General features: G+C 40.3%; 1 protein-coding gene across 8 annotated transcripts in view; it reads left to right on the top strand.

Moving 5' to 3' along the window:
* Positions 1 to 17,036, top strand: part of DMD (dystrophin) — a 1,141,085-nt gene that overhangs the window by 1,089,325 nt on the left and 34,724 nt on the right. For 6 of the 8 annotated variants that reach the window (XM_058829412.1, XM_058829411.1, XM_058829410.1 and 3 more), the window contains 4 exons: positions 6,180 to 6,346; positions 8,436 to 8,547; positions 13,584 to 13,720; positions 14,483 to 14,521. In XM_058829412.1, coding sequence (XP_058685395.1) covers positions 6,180 to 6,346; positions 8,436 to 8,547; positions 13,584 to 13,720; positions 14,483 to 14,521 — 455 coding nt within the window. The remainder of the gene's footprint in view (positions 1 to 6,179; positions 6,347 to 8,435; positions 8,548 to 13,583; positions 13,721 to 14,482; positions 14,522 to 17,036) is intronic. The other 2 variants (XM_058829417.1, XM_058829415.1) reach the window with 1 other exon arrangement.

Below are 17,036 nucleotides of genomic sequence, written 5' to 3' on the forward strand. Positions count from 1 at the left end.
ATACAGAGGAATAGATGGGATGGAGTCCTAGGGGGAGGAGCAGAAACATAAGGAAAAACATAGGGAAAGCCCTAATGAAGGTGAGGAAGAAGGAATTAAGGAGTGGAAAATAAGGATAGTTCTTAGGAAAGAGACAGTAAGAACAACAATAAGAATAATAATGATGAAGGAAGCAGTGTGGGTAGAATGAGGCATGAAAGAAAGGAGCAGCCAGGAATGGAGATGGGGAAAGAGACAAGAACTTTCCATGAGAAAGGGAGAAGGGGAACACTGAGACATCCTTTCAGTGTAGGATGGTGGGCACCAGGATCCACAGGCTGGGGGACAAGTACAGAAGTGCTGGTGGGGGAAAACACAGAGCAGCCCAGGAAACAGAGAGGCTGGAAAAGCTGGACAGCCAGGCAGTACTGCTGCTCCCAGCAGCCTCCTTTTACTGAAGCAAGATAATTCATTTCTGAAGAATATTGTGGGGGTTCATAGTTTACATTACTGCATGGAAACTAATTTAAGTCTTTCTTTGTACGCCCACGTTGAGGAATGCTTCTTCTTTAGTTTTGGGTTTTTTCTTTACTTTCTTCTTCCTTCTTTCTTCTGGTGATGAAAAGCCAGCAATTTAATTGCAGTCATGTCAAAGTCGCAACAATTGTGTGCTTCAGAAATGGTTCTTCCAGCTCCCTTAGGTTAGTGCCCTGGCAACGGCCTTGTCTGTCTGCACAGCAGCAGAAAAAAAGGGGATGTTTACTGTTCCCACTGATAACAGGGGAAATGTCTCCTGCTTTTTGAAGAGTGAGTCCTTGGGAATGACGTTTGGGCAAGGAGGAGCCCAGCCCTGCTGTTGGCAGCAGCCTTGCCTGCTGCACTCCTCTGCTCCTGAGAATTGGGTCCCCTTCTGAGCTGCTGCTCCAGTCCTCCTGCTACTTCTCACTCCCCCAGCACTGACTTTGCTTTCCATAGTTTTCTTCATTTGCAGGAAGGTGCTGGGAGAAGTTGTTGGGAGGAGAAGGATATCATGGGACTCATCTTTCCTATTTGGGGCAGGGTGTGTAATTTCTGCTTTGAGATTTTAAAGAAAAAATACTTTTAAGTTTAGAGAGCAAAGAGCTTAATCCAGTGACCACTTGAAGACTGTATAGTTCTGCTTAAGCTCAGAAAGCATCAAAGCAATCTATAGATCCATGAAAAATTGAGTGAATTCAGTGTTGCTGCAGTTTGAAAGGACTTTCCTTTTAGTTCTGTGATGAGTACGTTTTTTAAGTAAACAGGATAGGGAAATGATATGGAGTGAAGGACACACAGTTTTAACAGTGGAAAATTATTAATATGCTTTCCTCATATAGTATAAACAGGACCTAGGAATTCACATCACTGCCTTGGGTGAGTTACTGTGACATTGGGACTTTGAAGAAATGTGATGAGAGAGCAGAGTGTAGCTCAGATGAAAATGTCCCTTGCCATGTTGCAGATGTTGGATAGTTGGTTCTTAGTTATAAAATGCTTTAAGTATGCTTTTTTTTCCAAGGATATACTTGAATTAGAGTTGGTGGTAAAAGCTAGAACAGATGAAGCTGAACAGTAGTAAAATATGTGCAGTGAATTCATACATGTATTTTTAAACCTTATTTTGCTTCACTTTGATGAATAATCTTTTAATACTCTGTATTGTATAGTCTTCATTATTAGATTTGTATTTGATCAATGGTAAGGCAAGATCAGCCTGCTTTCTAAAACCATGGAAGTGTGTCCGAATTTGGTGTATTTACTCAGGCAAATAAAATCCAAAATAGAGCTGTTAGTCCTTTTAGGTGGCATTGGAGTGTTACAAATCCTGGGCCAGGACCCTGAAAGTGACTTTGGCCATAAATGTGGTGATTTGAATTGCTTGGACAGTTGTTTCTTGGGGCATTTTTTATTGCTTTTATTTTTTGAGCAGTTAGGAAATACCATTACTGTGTATAAATAACTATGTACAGTTATATAGACAAGTCTATATTACTCACAAGTGCAGTGTTACTGTTGAGGAACTCGATCTCTTTTAAGAGATGCAGGCAGACCTTGTTTCTATTCATAGGATATTTCTTCTGCTCCTGGCTCTGACAAGAGAGAGATGGCCAAAGGGAACTAGCAAATCCTTCCTCAAGCTGCTGTGCTGTAAATGTCATAAAACAGCAATCCAGGTTTTATTTCAGCAGGATTTTGTGAACCTGTGCCTGACTTTGGAGGCAGTCTTGAAGAGTCCTACAAGTGAACTGCTTTCAAAAACTATTTTACAGTGGTTTAGGGGGTAGGGATCAGAAGATGGTATTCAAGTGTGAATCATATAAAACATATAAAACACTAAAAACATTGACTGGCGTAGTCAATGCAATCAAGTGTAATGCAGGAGTGGAACACAAGGGTGAGGAGCGTTAGGTCTGACTCTGGGGAGACAGGGTTGCTGTTACTTGCCACTCTGCATTTTTAGACTTCAACAAGTCATAATAATCCCATCCCTCAGTTTGGTTTGTCCAAAAAAGTATTTGCTAATGTAAAGCTTTCCACCCAGGGTGAAAAACACCATTAAATTAACATTTTTAATTTATTTCTGGTCAATTTCCTATACTGCACATAAACAGAATATAGCTAATCAAAAATGCTATCAGAAATTTCTGCTGTATTATCTGACTCAGTCCAAAAGCCTAGCACACTGTTCATGTAAAATCCCAACTGTATTTTGTAGCATATTTCCTATTAAGGACAGACAAAGTTAATACAGCATAGGATGTTTTTTCAACTGCTAGGGGGAGGAAGAGGGAGGGAAGAACAAAAAATGCATCTCCCAAGTATTGCATAAAGATGCTAGCACCACCCAACTTCCTATTTGCCCATTGTTTCTGCAGAATAAATACTGAAAAACAGATGTCTGGAACATAATGAATTTGAATGTCCTCCATAACAAATTGTTACTTGTAAGCTGGAAAGGCCTTAATGAATTTTACTTTATGATTCACTCTGTTATTACCATAAAAATTGGGAGTTGCACAGAAATGTGTTCAAGAGAAGAACCATTAATATTCTTTACAGCTTGATCTTGTTGCTTCAGATATGAACTGTATGAATTCAGCCTTTTTCCCGTATGTAAAGTCTTCAGCTGCTGCCTTACTGGATTTAGAGATTATTAAAAAAACTGTAATAGCAGCTCGGGAGACAGTCAAGAACTGTCTGTCCTATACTGTCTGACCCTGACCAGCTTTTCTCCACGTGGCTTTAAATCTTCATGTAATATAATTCAGAACCAGTTCTGATACATTTTAATGCACCTAATCTCTCTGAGCACAGGTTTTGTACAGCCGCCATACGGAGCTCTGGGTAGGCAGCTATTGGGACTGCTGGCAATTGACAGTGACTGCAAAATTAAAATAGATCTAGGGTGTTACAGAAAGTCTTTCATTGCCACAGCATTTTCCCTGCAAATTTAAAGCAGCTACAAGTGGAGAGCTGGCTACAAGCTTGGAGTGGCTCATTCTTATTCTGACTGCAGCTTGCACTGCAGCATTTCTGTACACCTCATGTTTTTCTATTAGGAATGGTATATTAAAGAGATCCTATTAATTTATTTTTTTTTTAGGCTAAGAGGACCTATGTATAGAAAGTGTAGTCTGCTAGTCAGGGTCATGGTTTGCCAGTGTAGTTGCTGGCTGAAGCTGGATCCCTCAGTGAGTCACGGAAATCCTCTCCCCTGCCTCTTTATTGCCTTGCCTTCCAGCTGAAAATATAGATGGTCATATTTTATAAACATGCCCTTCACTTGGGAGTTCCAGAATTAACTTAATTCGACTGAATTCACTGATGTGCTGTGGCAGAAGGCAGTATTCACTGTTCTGAACAAATCCTCTTTCCAGTGTTTACTGGACTTTATTGTGCTTTTGATATTCTCTTTTTTATTTTTGAGGGGCCTTCCTAAATTCTATAGCTACATGAAAAAATAGAGAACCAGGGTTTAATGCAGAAGATGTCAGAAGTGTGTCAGTGTGTATTCCATTTAATATAATCCTTTCCTAAATATCCAATTGTGAAGGACTTTATCTGAATAATTCTAGATAAGTTCTGATTTCATGTTTTTACCCCAAATATCCAAAAAAGGATATTTTTGACTATACTAGAAGTCCCTGTATATGGACCCCAAGTGTAGTCATAGGAGTCGTTGGATGGTTTCCCAAATGAGCATCTCTAGAAGGAAGCTCTGATCAAGAATCCTTCTTTCTAATGAACTAAAGTATTGCAACAGCATTTTAAGTCAATTTTAGTGCAATGCTTTATTCGGGGCATATTACAGCCTTTGTATTTCACATCTTTTTCGTGGATTTCTGTCTGAAAGACTGCATTTTTCTTAGCCTCCAAATATTGATCAGTTAATTTGTTTGTCAAGGTTACAAACAGTGTTAGATTTGAAAGAAAACAAAGAACAAAACTACAGCTAATTGGTTTTCCCTATAGCTCTCTCTCCTGCAGATCAGTTGGGGTATTTTTTTCTTGAAATTCATTGCTAGCATTTTTAGTGGAATAAGGTTTTAGCTAGATTATACTAAATTCAAATTTTGTGAGAAACTGGAGAAGTAACTGAGAACAAGAATAAAAATCCTCAGCACTCAATCCCCTATTCATCTTGGTCCATGTACATGATACATTAATGCTTATTATTTATTTAAATGCTTCAAATAGGTTTGGAACCACAAAGGAAGACAGTCAGCCTTGTGAAGTTTAAAATATAAAAGACTGGCCCGCTGAGAGCTGTATTTGAAAGCCTAGAGAAAAAGGAAAACTGAAGATTTAAATATATTCAGACCATAAATATGCTGTTGCTGTGGATAGCATGGAAGGAAATGTCTCGAGGAATTGGAATTAGCATGTAGTGATGGTTTAGAGAAACAGAGCAAGATGTTACCTCTCTTCATCACTTGGGCTGTTCCCTGTGTGGACACATCCTCCCTTCTCCCACCCTCTCCACTAGAGCCCCTTGAGGTTTGTAGCAGATCCATCACCTCACTTTCAGCACTGAGGCCATATCCTGGGTTCTCAGATAACCAGTTTTGTGCAGGCTTCGTGACACCCCACACAAGAAAGGGCTGTTTCCTGTAAACACTGACTCCATCATTCCACTGTTTTCCTTTAAATCCTTTTTCATGTTCCTTGCCTTTATTCTGCACTGTTCTTTGCAGTGTCCAGCCTGCTGGTGCAGTGTGACCTCTACCAATGCACAGAGATCACTGCTGTCCCGTTTCCTTGTGGTTTTTCTCTCTTTGTTTTCTTTTTTCATATTGTGGGTGCTCTGCGTGGAGATGATGTATCATTTTTTCAGGGGTGCATGATGCCTGGCTCAATGGGATTTGGCTCTGTGACTGAGCTTCCTTGAAGTTACCATGAAAGAGATACCTGAAATGTCACACTGGTTGGGATGGGACAGGATGGGATGGGATGGGATGGGAAGGCAGCAGAGGAATGGTTTGGTGGGAAGTGTTCATAGCTTCTTCTGCTGTTGGCAAAGAAATGAGTGTGGGATGTAATGGACTATGAGAATCATATTTTGTGGGACAGAACTGTATTGTGTTTGCAGTCAGTGATGGGAAATTTAAAGAAGATTTGGTGAGAAGAGGAGGTTTGAGGCATTTAAGGAGAAAGAGGATGTTCAACAACAAGTCTTGAGAGAGATTTGAATGATTTCCTTATGTATGCATTATGAAGAAAGGTCAGTGTGATAATGAAAGATGTTAAGGAGAAAGGAATTTTGATCAAAAGACATGCAATTTTTAGGGTTTGGATAACAGTTTTTAAAATAGGTGAGAAGCAGTGCTATGCAGGCTCAGATAAGAGAGACAGGGAATGTGAGATCAGGCATCAAAGGCGATCCTGTAAGTGGATGATTTTCTCTGTGACAAAGTACATGGTAGTACTGTCTATTGTAATAGAGAGAATAAGAGAAAGAGAGGTTTGAAATATTAATAATAGTTTTCAGTTCCTGGCTTGAAGGCAGGATCCTGGGGATTTTTTATTTTTATTTTTTTTAATAAAGAGTTGGACTGGGGGAAAAGCTGGAGTATATTCATGGAAGTTGACAGGAAGCGAACAGCTTGAACTTTTAATTAGCTGCTGAGTAGACAGATCAGTTGTGCTCAGCCCCTGTCATTTTCCCCCTTGTGTTGCAGGCCAACAACAAGCCTGAGATCGAAGCAGCCCTCTTTCTGGACTGGATGAGGCTGGAACCACAGTCCATGGTGTGGCTGCCTGTCCTGCACAGGGTGGCTGCTGCTGAGACCGCCAAGCACCAGGCCAAGTGTAACATCTGTAAGGAGTGCCCCATTATTGGATTCAGGTACAGACTCCCTCCCTTTCAGCCACATGTGCTTCTGCTTGGTGGATCAAGAGCTCTGCCTGATTCCAGGCAAATCAGGACCTTCATTTTGTAGGCATTTTGTTCTTGGAAAAAATAATTGTGATGCAGACACAAGGGAGAATTGGCCCTTAGACTGGGTACAGTGCTGTGAGACTTGAAGAAGACATTAGTCATCTCTCAGTTAAGATACGGCCCTTCCTCTGTTTCCCAGTCTTTCCATGCCTCAACAAAAGCATTGTTGGATTGCACAACTAACACAATTTGCCTTACATTCAATGTGTCCTATGCAGTTGCATTTTCTGAATTGCATGCTAATGGATTGCTTTCTGTCATGTCATAAAGAAAGGAAGTGCCTTGAAAATTCTCAGGCATGTAAAAGCTACATGTGCATTTCTCATAGAAAGAATGTTGGTGAAACATTAACCTGGAGTGGGGGAAATGTTGCTGGTCTATTTAAACATCTGGATTGACACTGTGGTTACTATGGCAATGAATAAGTCACTGTGTTGTAAAATGGCTGTGTGTTAGTGTGCCTGTTGAGAAGCCACTTAAGGGCTAAGTAAATACTCACTTTCAATTATGCCTAGACTTGTTTTATCACTTTGCTTCGCAATAGCTGCTTTGTATGGTTTCTCCCCTTTTTACACACAGTCTTCCTTTACCATTGGCGTTTCTCCTTCCATGTTACCGTGTTGTTTACAAAGAGCTTTCTGTAATTTTGTTTCTAAAACCCAGATAGATAACAGCAGAAAGCAGTGCTACACAAAAAAGCCATCATTTTGCTCCAACCTGGGAGGAGACAAATGTTGCTTTTATGCATGTAGTGGGGCAGTGCTTTCTGCCACAGTTTCACAGGCAGTGGGAAACGGGGGAAATTATGAAGGTATTTCTTGCTTTGTTTTGAATCTGAGGCTGTTGCTGTAATAGTCTAAGTTCTTTTCCTTTTGCTTTTTATTCCCCATTAATATCTTAACTGGGAAGTGATAAATATTACTGAGGAAGAGCTATGGATTGGATGTTAGTAATTCAACACATCCACAAAGTCTAATTTTCTCATTCCCAGATATGGTTTATGAACTACTGTGTTACTTACACAGTTTTGTATAAACCAGCCAATGACAAGTAGGTGGAATTGAAAAGTGCAGCCCTTAGAAATATCAAAGGATGGCAAGTGAATGGATAGCCTGTTGTAAGCACCAAAAACTCGGGAAGCAGACACTGGAGCTCTGTGTTTGTGTCTAATTTTACTTGACTGATCTCATCTGTCTCTTAAATTTATATAACAAATCTATTATCATGATAGTAGAATCTGTCTGTTGCAGATTTTTTTTTCTCTGTCTTTGCAAGTCATTGAAACCCTGTGTACACACTTGACAAAAGGATACTGTATTGGGAGGCTTTTAGAAAGCTAATACTGTGCACCCAGTTCATGTAAAACAATGTGCTTTTGAGGTCGTTGTGGCTGAGCTGCTTCGTGTATTTGGAACAAGACAACCCTTATGCCTCCGGCACTTTCAACCACTTCAGCACAGCAGATACAACAGTTAGCTGCCTCATAGAGCTGATGAGATTAAATAATGGCCCAAAAGTGCATTTGGAATTTTGCATGGATGGAATGCTCTACAGGAAAATTGTTTTTATAGATGTTCTAGGAAGGACACAAGGGGGTTGCCAGAGTGACTTACTTACTGAGAGGGCATTACTTTTTTGGAATTTTCCTCCTGGAGGACATTCTGTTTAAGGAATCATGACGAAGAGCAAAAGATCTGAAGTTATTGTCATAGAAATAAAAAGTGTGGTAGTGTCTTTCATATATTAAAGGTGAGTGAATGTGTAGAAATCTTCACTGTTGCCCAATATAAGAAATTTTTTTTAAGATTGAGATCTCTGACAAACATCTGAGGCAGCAGTACCTGTCCCTCAGGGCAGAAGAGCGTTTCTGGGCATTGCATACCATGTGACATCTCACAGAAGAGAATTTACTAACACAGCAAACTTGATGGGTGATATGAAGCAGTCACATACAAAGCTCTGAAGCTGTGAAATTTTCTTTTTTATCCTCTTTTAGGTACAGAAGTTTAAAGCACTTTAACTATGACATCTGCCAAAGTTGCTTCTTCTCTGGCCGTGTTGCAAAAGGTCACAAAATGCACTATCCCATGGTGGAATACTGCACACCAGTAAGTAGCTGTTTTACTGACCCTTACTGTCCCTTCTTAGGTAGAAAGGAAAACCTTCGTTTCCTATGTGCAAGGTAATGAAGTGTTAGGACTGCTTTTCTTCCCTCCCCCAGTGTTAAATCTCATTTTACATACTAAACATACCAGCAGTTTTCCGTGCTTAGTCAAGGATACTCCAGTGGTGTGAAGTAAACTAAAGTTCATTGTTTGCACAGTTCTGTGTTGTAATGTATTGTTGTGTGCTAATGATTTGTTCCATGTTCAGTGCTATAGGTCACTTTATAGATCCTCCTGGAAGCACGTGATTTGTGTAAATACTCATTCAGATCTTAGGTCCCAAGGTTTTCTCCACATCAGTGTGTGATTTTTTTTTCCTCCTTTCCTCATCAAGTTGCTGCTTCACTTGCTTTCCCCCACAACAGTATGGTTGCATTTTTAAGTGCTTCATTATTTCATGGTACCTTTGTATTGTATGATCTCTTGATGATATAAAATGCCAGGGAAGCTGTCGTCGTTGCAAGCTGGATTTCATTTCTGAAGCAGGGAAGGCAGGGTGTTCAGTACAGGGTGCTGCAGGGATGGTGTGGTGAGGGTCTTCACCCTTCTTTCACAGCTCCCGAAAGGATTGGTTTTGCATAAATGTTTTTTTCACACCTGAGAGCTGGCAAAGAAAATTCTGGATTTCTCTCTTAGTGTGCCCTTTTTTCTTTTTGGCCTCTCAGGACCAGAGCAAAGGGGCATAAATTAGAGGCACGCTCAAGTTAAACTTCCACCACCTAGCAAGAATGAGTTTTCAGCTGCCTTTGTTATTGCTTGTGTTGGTCTTGAAGCAGTGCACTCTGGCCAGCATTTCCTGGTGAGACAGGATTATTCCTACTCTTTCATCTGCTGGTAGTCATAAATGGTGAAAATAAAGCATCAAAATTACACTTGGAATAGCCTCGTAAAATAATATGAACAGTCTTTAAATCTTCATCCAAGCAAAAATGCATGGCAAAAATGAAGTAAAGACTCTCAGCTTTTCTTAGAGACCTAAAAAAGAGAGAAAAAAAATTTATGCCCCTAAAATACTATAGTAAAGCAAGCTTAGGTTTTTTGTTAATTTTAACTTACGGATAGTTACTTGCATTATCTATCAGCTTTTACTTATCAGTGGCCATATTTCCAGGGAATCTCTGCAAGGGCAACCAGTGCACATTTGCTGGCTCTTTGTCAGTACTCATTGGTGTTTCCAGCGCTGTCCCCCAGGGACGGAGGTTGCTGGAAGGGCAATTTGCCTGAACTGCTGCACAAGGCAGAGGGAATCGCTGGTGCTGCCTGGGCAGGTCTGAACAGACTTCTCCATTGCAGGCATTCCTAGAGCAGAATCTCATGATCTGAGTCATAGGCTGAGTTAATGAGAGTGAGTGAGTGAGTGAGTGAGTGAGTGAGTGAGTGAGTGAGTGAGTGAGTGAGTGAGTCCCTGGGAGCCTTCCTTCCACCTGAACCCCTCCTTCCTGGATTGACTGTGGGTTTGCTTTGCACTTTGCTAATCTTATCATTGCTAAGAAACAACGTGGGAGATTTGTGAGTGGTGCACAAAGTGCACAAACCAGTATCTCCCAACTATTTTCTTACCCTTTTGGTGTGTTTTGAGGAAAGAAGAATAAAAAAGGATTACGAGGTGCACCCCTAGCCTGCAGCAACTCATTGCAGTGCTGCATCCAGTAGGTTTGTGTTGTCCCTGAAAATACAGATTACTAAGAGGTGAACATGGTGGTGAGCAGAAAACCTGCCACCATGTCCAGCATGCTGGATCAGAATAAAGAACCATTCACAGCCAGTGGATTTTTCCCTGAACTCCAGCAACCCGTGCTAATGTGCCGTGCCTGGCTGCACAAGCAGCCAGCTGAATTAGAGAAGGATTAACTGGGGTGGAGGGGGAAGTGAATGTGACACACAGCAAGCCCCACTTCTTTTTGTGTAGCTGCTATTACAAAAAATTTACCCAAGTATTGGGGTACTGAACATCCACTGAAGCTATGTCTAGTTTGTAATTGTTTTCTAAATGAATGAAAAAGAGTATGCAAGTGGCAGAGCATTTATCGGTCTTCCTCCACATTAATCTCTCATCATAAAATGCATTTTGGCAGATGCAAGACATGTGATGCATTCTTTGATAATATCTTTGCAATAATTTGATGTGCACACTGAAGTGTTCAGATATTTTTATTCTCCCTCCCTCTTAGTATCAAGAAATTTTTGAGCACTGCAGTCTTTAATTCTGCTTAGGGGAGTTTTGAGAACTCATGCAAAATACCTGAGGGATGTGATAATTTTCTCTCTCTTGCAAAAGGTTGAGTCAGAGTAAGGGCAAGGCAGTTGCCTGGTTTTCATTTAGACAGAAAAATTATAACAATTATTCCTGAAGGGAACACAGCTCAATTTATTGTTCAAAGATACAGGACTTTTAGAGAGGTTTCAAACAAAGGATAGACGACAACTTATAGACTTGGATGTAAATGTAGGATGATTTTTCTGTTAGGGTTTAATGAACAGTGACACACGAACATAAAAAACACCCTGTTGGAAGGAAGTGTGTCAAACTGATAGACCTGTCTACAGCTGGGGTTTCCACTCAGGGCTGAGATCTGGGGAGGGGGGTTGGCAGGGCACTTTCTTAAACCAAACTGGGAAAAGTTAGCTGGTGGTAAAGCTATTCCTATGTGAATAAAAATAACTATTTCTTATGAAATAGTTTGGTTTCAGAATAGTTTTGGAACATGCTCAACCCATCTGCCTATATGTTGCTTTGATTTAAGAGAGCTGGGATGCTGAAACTCCACTATTTCTTCCTCATAAACCAGTTGTGCTGGAAATTTTGATTTGGATGATTTTACTCTGAAAATCATATATAATAAAACATCTGTGGAGTAAATCAGAAGGTTTGGCTGAAAATAGCCTGTTTATCATCTTGTCCATGTAATAATCACATTATCTTTGCCTTTTTTGTGCTCCTTGAACATTTTTTAAATGGCAGTTGGATCGTATGAGAGGTGTCTGATGGTTTTAGTTGTCGCTAGAAGATGTATTTTCTTCTTGGGATTCTTGTGGTACCAGCTAGATTGGGATGTTTCTGTGCAAACACAGCATTTTGCTGTTTGGTTGTAATAGAAAAGGTTTGGGGGAGAGAGGGGGGAGAACAGTCCCAGGAAGGCTGAAGCAAATAATGTTTCACTGCTGATACCTGAAAACACTCAATCCAAATTACAGTCAAATGCAATAGAAAGTGCTCTCAACATCAAAAATAGACAGGGCATAAATAAATGGTTATAAATGGCACAGGTGAACAGCTGGACAGAAAGCTGTGCTTAGTCTATTTATACTGAGATTAAATATTAAAAGTTTTTCTGTGTTTCCAGCTGATGTGCTCTGTGTGCTCTCTTGATGACAAGCTGGTTAAAGAGCTCTCCTGGCAGGCATTGCAGATGGAATTCAGCAGAGGGAATTCCCTCCTCCGGGGGGCATGGGCAGGGAGCCACCTCAATAAATCGCCTTTCTGGAGTCCTCTGGGTGGCCTGGGCGCACTTCATCCCTCCCTTCCCCAAATGTCTTTACTTCTGATTAATTAAGGAAGGAATACTTAATATTACCAGCCATTATCTTAGTTTCTTGAAAATACAAATGCTGCTGTACTGGCTTATAGGTTCTGCTGTGTCACTTCTCTGCCAGTCATTGCTTACACTGAGTGTTCCTGCCAGACAGACTGACTAGAAAGGGAGCCAAATTCTTTCCAGCTTTACGTGAAGCTCATAGGTGTTGTAAGTACAGGCATAATATTTGCTTTTTCTGTTAAGGCTTTTCAGTCTTTCTGCAGATATTTTTTCAGGGCATCTTTAATTTTTCTACCATTTAAAAGTCCATGTATGTGTGTTTGAGCAGCTCAGTGAAGGTTGGCTTAACTGATAGGTTCCAGCATGTCCTTCCCCTCTATGCAGATGGCATAGGAGTCAGTAAAAATGTCAGAAAGATTAACTTTTCCCTAATTTCTTTCCTTTAAATTAGATAGATTGGAGGAGCAATATTGTTATGTGGGTCAGGAGGAACTTAATTTACTGTAAAAGATCAGTACTTCAGGGTCTAGTGTTTCTGCCAGGTTCAGAGAAGGGAGCGCAGCCTGACTGAAGTAATTGAAGTTTTACATTAAAATTCATCAGCAATTGCCCGATTCTTCGTCAGGCTCTCAGTAAGTCTTGCATCTTCACAGCAGACATCCTTGAAACTCTTCCTGACTCTTTCTGGTCTTTCTAAATCTACATTGTGCTCCTCTACTGGTCTCTACAGCAGCAAAGGAAGCCTGCTGCAGGGCAAGGGAGTAGAAAACTTCATGCAAATTGTTCTCTCCTCAGAGTATTGATCTTAAATGCCTGCTAGCTTCACATTGAACAGGTACAGGAAGAAATAACTGATCTGAGAGCTTTCAGAAGCTCTCACCTGCTTTTTTTTTTTCCCCTTTGATCAAAATACTAATGGCACAGAAGGCTGAGGAGGGAAACTGGAAAGAAAAGGTACCTAGAGACTTTCATAGATTGACAAGTCCATGAGATGGAGATGCCTGCCAAGTGTGTGGTAAGAGTTGGGATCCAGACAGTGAAGCACCCAGCTGGACCCGCGGACTGGCTGTGTGTCCTCCACTACAGCCATTTTAGTGCTGAACAAAAAATAAGCAGAGAGTGCCCCCACAGCCAGGTGAGGAAATGACAAATTATGGTCTAATTATTGCTTGTCTTCTTGAGATCACCTGAGGTGAAGCATGAGCCTTTCAGGGGGTTTTGAAACTTCTCTTTCCCTTCTTCCTCCCCACTAGCAGTGTCTGTGTAGTGCATTGTAATGTGACAGTGATGGACAAAAAAAATTTGTGGTTCTGGGGCTCAACCCTTTGGCAGCTCTGCTTGGTGTAATCACAGCTCTTCCAACTGACCCAGCAAAGGAAGAGGCAACTGAAAAACAGTGACAACCTCATGAAAGATGATTTCATTGTGATTTGTGGCTTTCAGACAACTTCAGGAGAAGACGTCCGTGACTTTGCCAAGGTACTAAAAAACAAATTTCGAACAAAAAGATATTTTGCAAAGCACCCACGAATGGGCTACCTGCCTGTGCAGACTGTCTTGGAGGGAGACAACATGGAAACGTGAGTAGCTCTGAAGTGTTTAAGTAGCAATTCATTTGGTACACTATTTGAGCTCCCCAGCTGGTGCCAACTCCTTTCACTTCCTAAATGCATAAAGCCTCTTTATGTCTTTCATTTCTTTTTACCTCGCCTGGCAGGAAAACACAAGCTGGGCTTCCAGTTGTCATTGCCTTTATCTGCTTTCACCTGTCCTTACACAGGAACTTCAGCTTCAGTTAAAAAAAAAATACTCACAGTCTTACTGGCAGTCTTACAGACTTCTAAGTTTGATGTGCAATTTGGAGGCTAATGATACATTTATTATTTTTTTTTCTTCCAAACGGGTATCTTTCCTTGATTTTCTTTTTTTAATTAGGCTACAGTATTTGTGACCTTCCTAGATGATTTCTTCTTTTCTCAGCCTATAAATTTAGTCTTACTAAATGACTTTGATGTCTTCATGGGAAAAAAAGCAGTAATGATGCACATGGAGAAATCAATGACTTAACCCAGCTCCCTTTGGTTCTTTACACGTTTAATCAGTTGTTTAATGGCAATTGCATGCAGCTTGTTCTCGCTCTTTCTCTTTCTCTTTTTAAATTTTAGATTCCGAGGTTTTTTTTTCTCACTTTTTGGTTGGTTGCTCTTCACAGCCATTCATGTTGGTCTGTTGGATTTCTGCTTTTTAGTTATTGTGACTTTTTTTTTTTTAACTTTCTGTAATTATTTTGCTGCTGAGTTTCTTCTGCCTTTCTCTTCACCTCCTCATTTTTTGTCTTGCAGTCCTGTTACTCTGATCAACTTCTGGCCAGTAGATTCTGCGTGAGTACTTTTGCTGAAGTGTGCTGCTGCTGCTACTGCTGCTGCGCTCCCTCACTTTTTCTTTTTGTTTATTTCTTCATTTAGTTTTACATGAGATCATTTCCTTCTTTCTTTATGATTATTTCCTTTGATGCACTCTCTGAAGGAATGTTTTGATCCCAAATGAGTAGAATGAGATAAATCCTGGAATTTCCAGCAGTCATGGATTTTGTACTTTGTACTCTTTCTGGAGTATGTATTTTTCATTGAATTAACAGGGGTTTTGTGCAGACCTACTAATGCTTATCAAAGTTTGTCATTTAAAAGCCTGTGTTTCTGAATAAGTGTCGATCCCTCTGAATGTATACTAAATGCTTTTTGAAAAACAGAGATGGAACTTGATATGGATTTAATTCAGTTTTCAGGAGTGACACAGTTTTGCAGATAAAGCTGTAATTTGGTGCTATGTGCAACCGTGCACACTCGAGTGCCCCATTTAATCCAGAGCTCACTGAGTATTTTATTACAGTCTTTTAGATACATTCAGATTTGTGAAGGCAGGTTGAAATGGGGAAATGTTTACTGTATTTTTTCAGAAGTTAAAGAACATGGGGTTTTCAGCTGTGGAATAGATTTTCATTCTTGCACCACTCCAGCACATGCATTGTCTTACTGTTGTAGTAATAGCCTCAGCATAAACTAAAGGCAGATATATATTTACCATTGTGGCATTTGCTACTTCTAGTGTTACACAGATGCTTCTAGAATAATGTTAAATAAGGATTAATTTTAATTCAAATATTGATAACTAATGAGAAACTAATAAATAGATTTTTTATATTTCTATATGGTAAATTGTATATGGCTTGCAACTCCATTGAACTTTTTGTAGAATAAACGAGTGAAATGTATACATTGGAATACTGATTTATAATTTTCATTGGGAGCACAAACCCTTGGGAAGCTAAGGGAAGTGTTCTACCTCTAGGAAATTTAAGCAACCAAGAAGCACATCTGCAAACTTCATATGGCTGAGAATTCACCCACAGAGAATGCCAAAAGTGTGGAGCCAAGCTGAAATAGAGGCACTTTGAGCTTGAGGATGCACTTTTATAGATGCAGCTATGGATCTAGATTCCTTACATTTCAGAACAATCTCAAAGTCAAAAGTAACATTCAGAGAAAGCTTGGATCATGTGGAATACCATTGCTGTGTCTGACATAATATGAAATTAGGCTGTCATAACATGGTTATTTCTAGTTACTTGTAGTAATAACATTGTGGTGTGCCTACACCGATAGCTTCACACCAAAGGTTCGCAGTTATATACTACAGGGAGGTTAACTCATGTAATAGCTGAGGAACAGGATTTGTGCAGAGAGTTTGCACTTTTTGTCAGACCAGCTCAGGTATCTTCTGGAGCATAATCCTTCCATCTGGTCTGACAACAAAGCAGAAAAATAAGAAATTAATAGTGGCTGGAAAGAATTGCCCTTAATTTTGTTCTGCTAACTTTATTTCTTTCCTTCATGCTATAGCACTTGACCTGCAATTCAAGTTACTGAGCTACCCAGGTTTAAAGCCGTTTCTCGGTTACAGGGTGATGCCAGCTTCAGCAGACAAACCAGTTATCATAAAACTTCTCCATGTTTTCTACACTCATGCCTTTTTCTGGTGCTCTCATGCCAGTTTTCTGGTTATCCTTGAAGTGCCTCAGAAAAGCATCACCTGGCAGCACTTAGCAATGCTAGTGCTCTTCTGACACCAACATGTGGTATACAGGGAACTGTTTATAAATAGATATTTTTTTGTTGTTGAAAATTAATGGTTCTTACTGATTATTGTCCAGTATTTTGTCCTGATACGCTGTTTGCCAGGCATTAAAGGGACAGTTCACAAATTGTGAGAATTTGTATCTTTTTACTTGAACTGTGATGGTGCAATGATACAAATACAATTTACTTGTTTCTACACTTTCAGGAAGCATCGACTAAAATGCTGAACAAAGAAAAGTACCCTCATCCTGCCAGCCCGGTCTCTGGGGATGCAGGGAATTGCAGGAAGGTGGTGTTTGCCACTTGGTCACCACTTGACTTGACTAGAATTCCCAGGCTGCTCCTGCAGACCCCAGCATGAACAAGGCAGCTGTGGAGCCCTTGTAAAAGGGATGGTTATCTTGGCTAAATATTGGCTGTGCCACTCAGCCTTCCTGCTGACTGTTTGAGCTGATTAGATGTGCTGGATATTTGTGCTCAGAAAGGAAGGGCTGTGAGCTCTAGCACAGGTGGCCACTAAGAGTACGTAAAATACAGTTGTTCTCAAGTTCACTCAGAACCTGGCAAAAGCACCTCTGAGCAGCTGAGTTCAACACAAAGCAATGCTTCTCTAGCAAGTCTGCTTTCTTAAGCAAACTTTTAAAAAGCTGTTTCAGGTATATCTCCCCTGCAGTATGTTCTGAAGCAGAGACAAACCTGGAATTGTAGACTCACTCCCTGCTAGCAGCTGGCAGAATCAGCTCCAAGTTACACAGCAACA

This window comes from Poecile atricapillus, chromosome 1, assembly GCF_030490865.1.
Source record: "Poecile atricapillus isolate bPoeAtr1 chromosome 1, bPoeAtr1.hap1, whole genome shotgun sequence".
Taxonomy (NCBI): Eukaryota; Metazoa; Chordata; class Aves; order Passeriformes; family Paridae; genus Poecile; species Poecile atricapillus.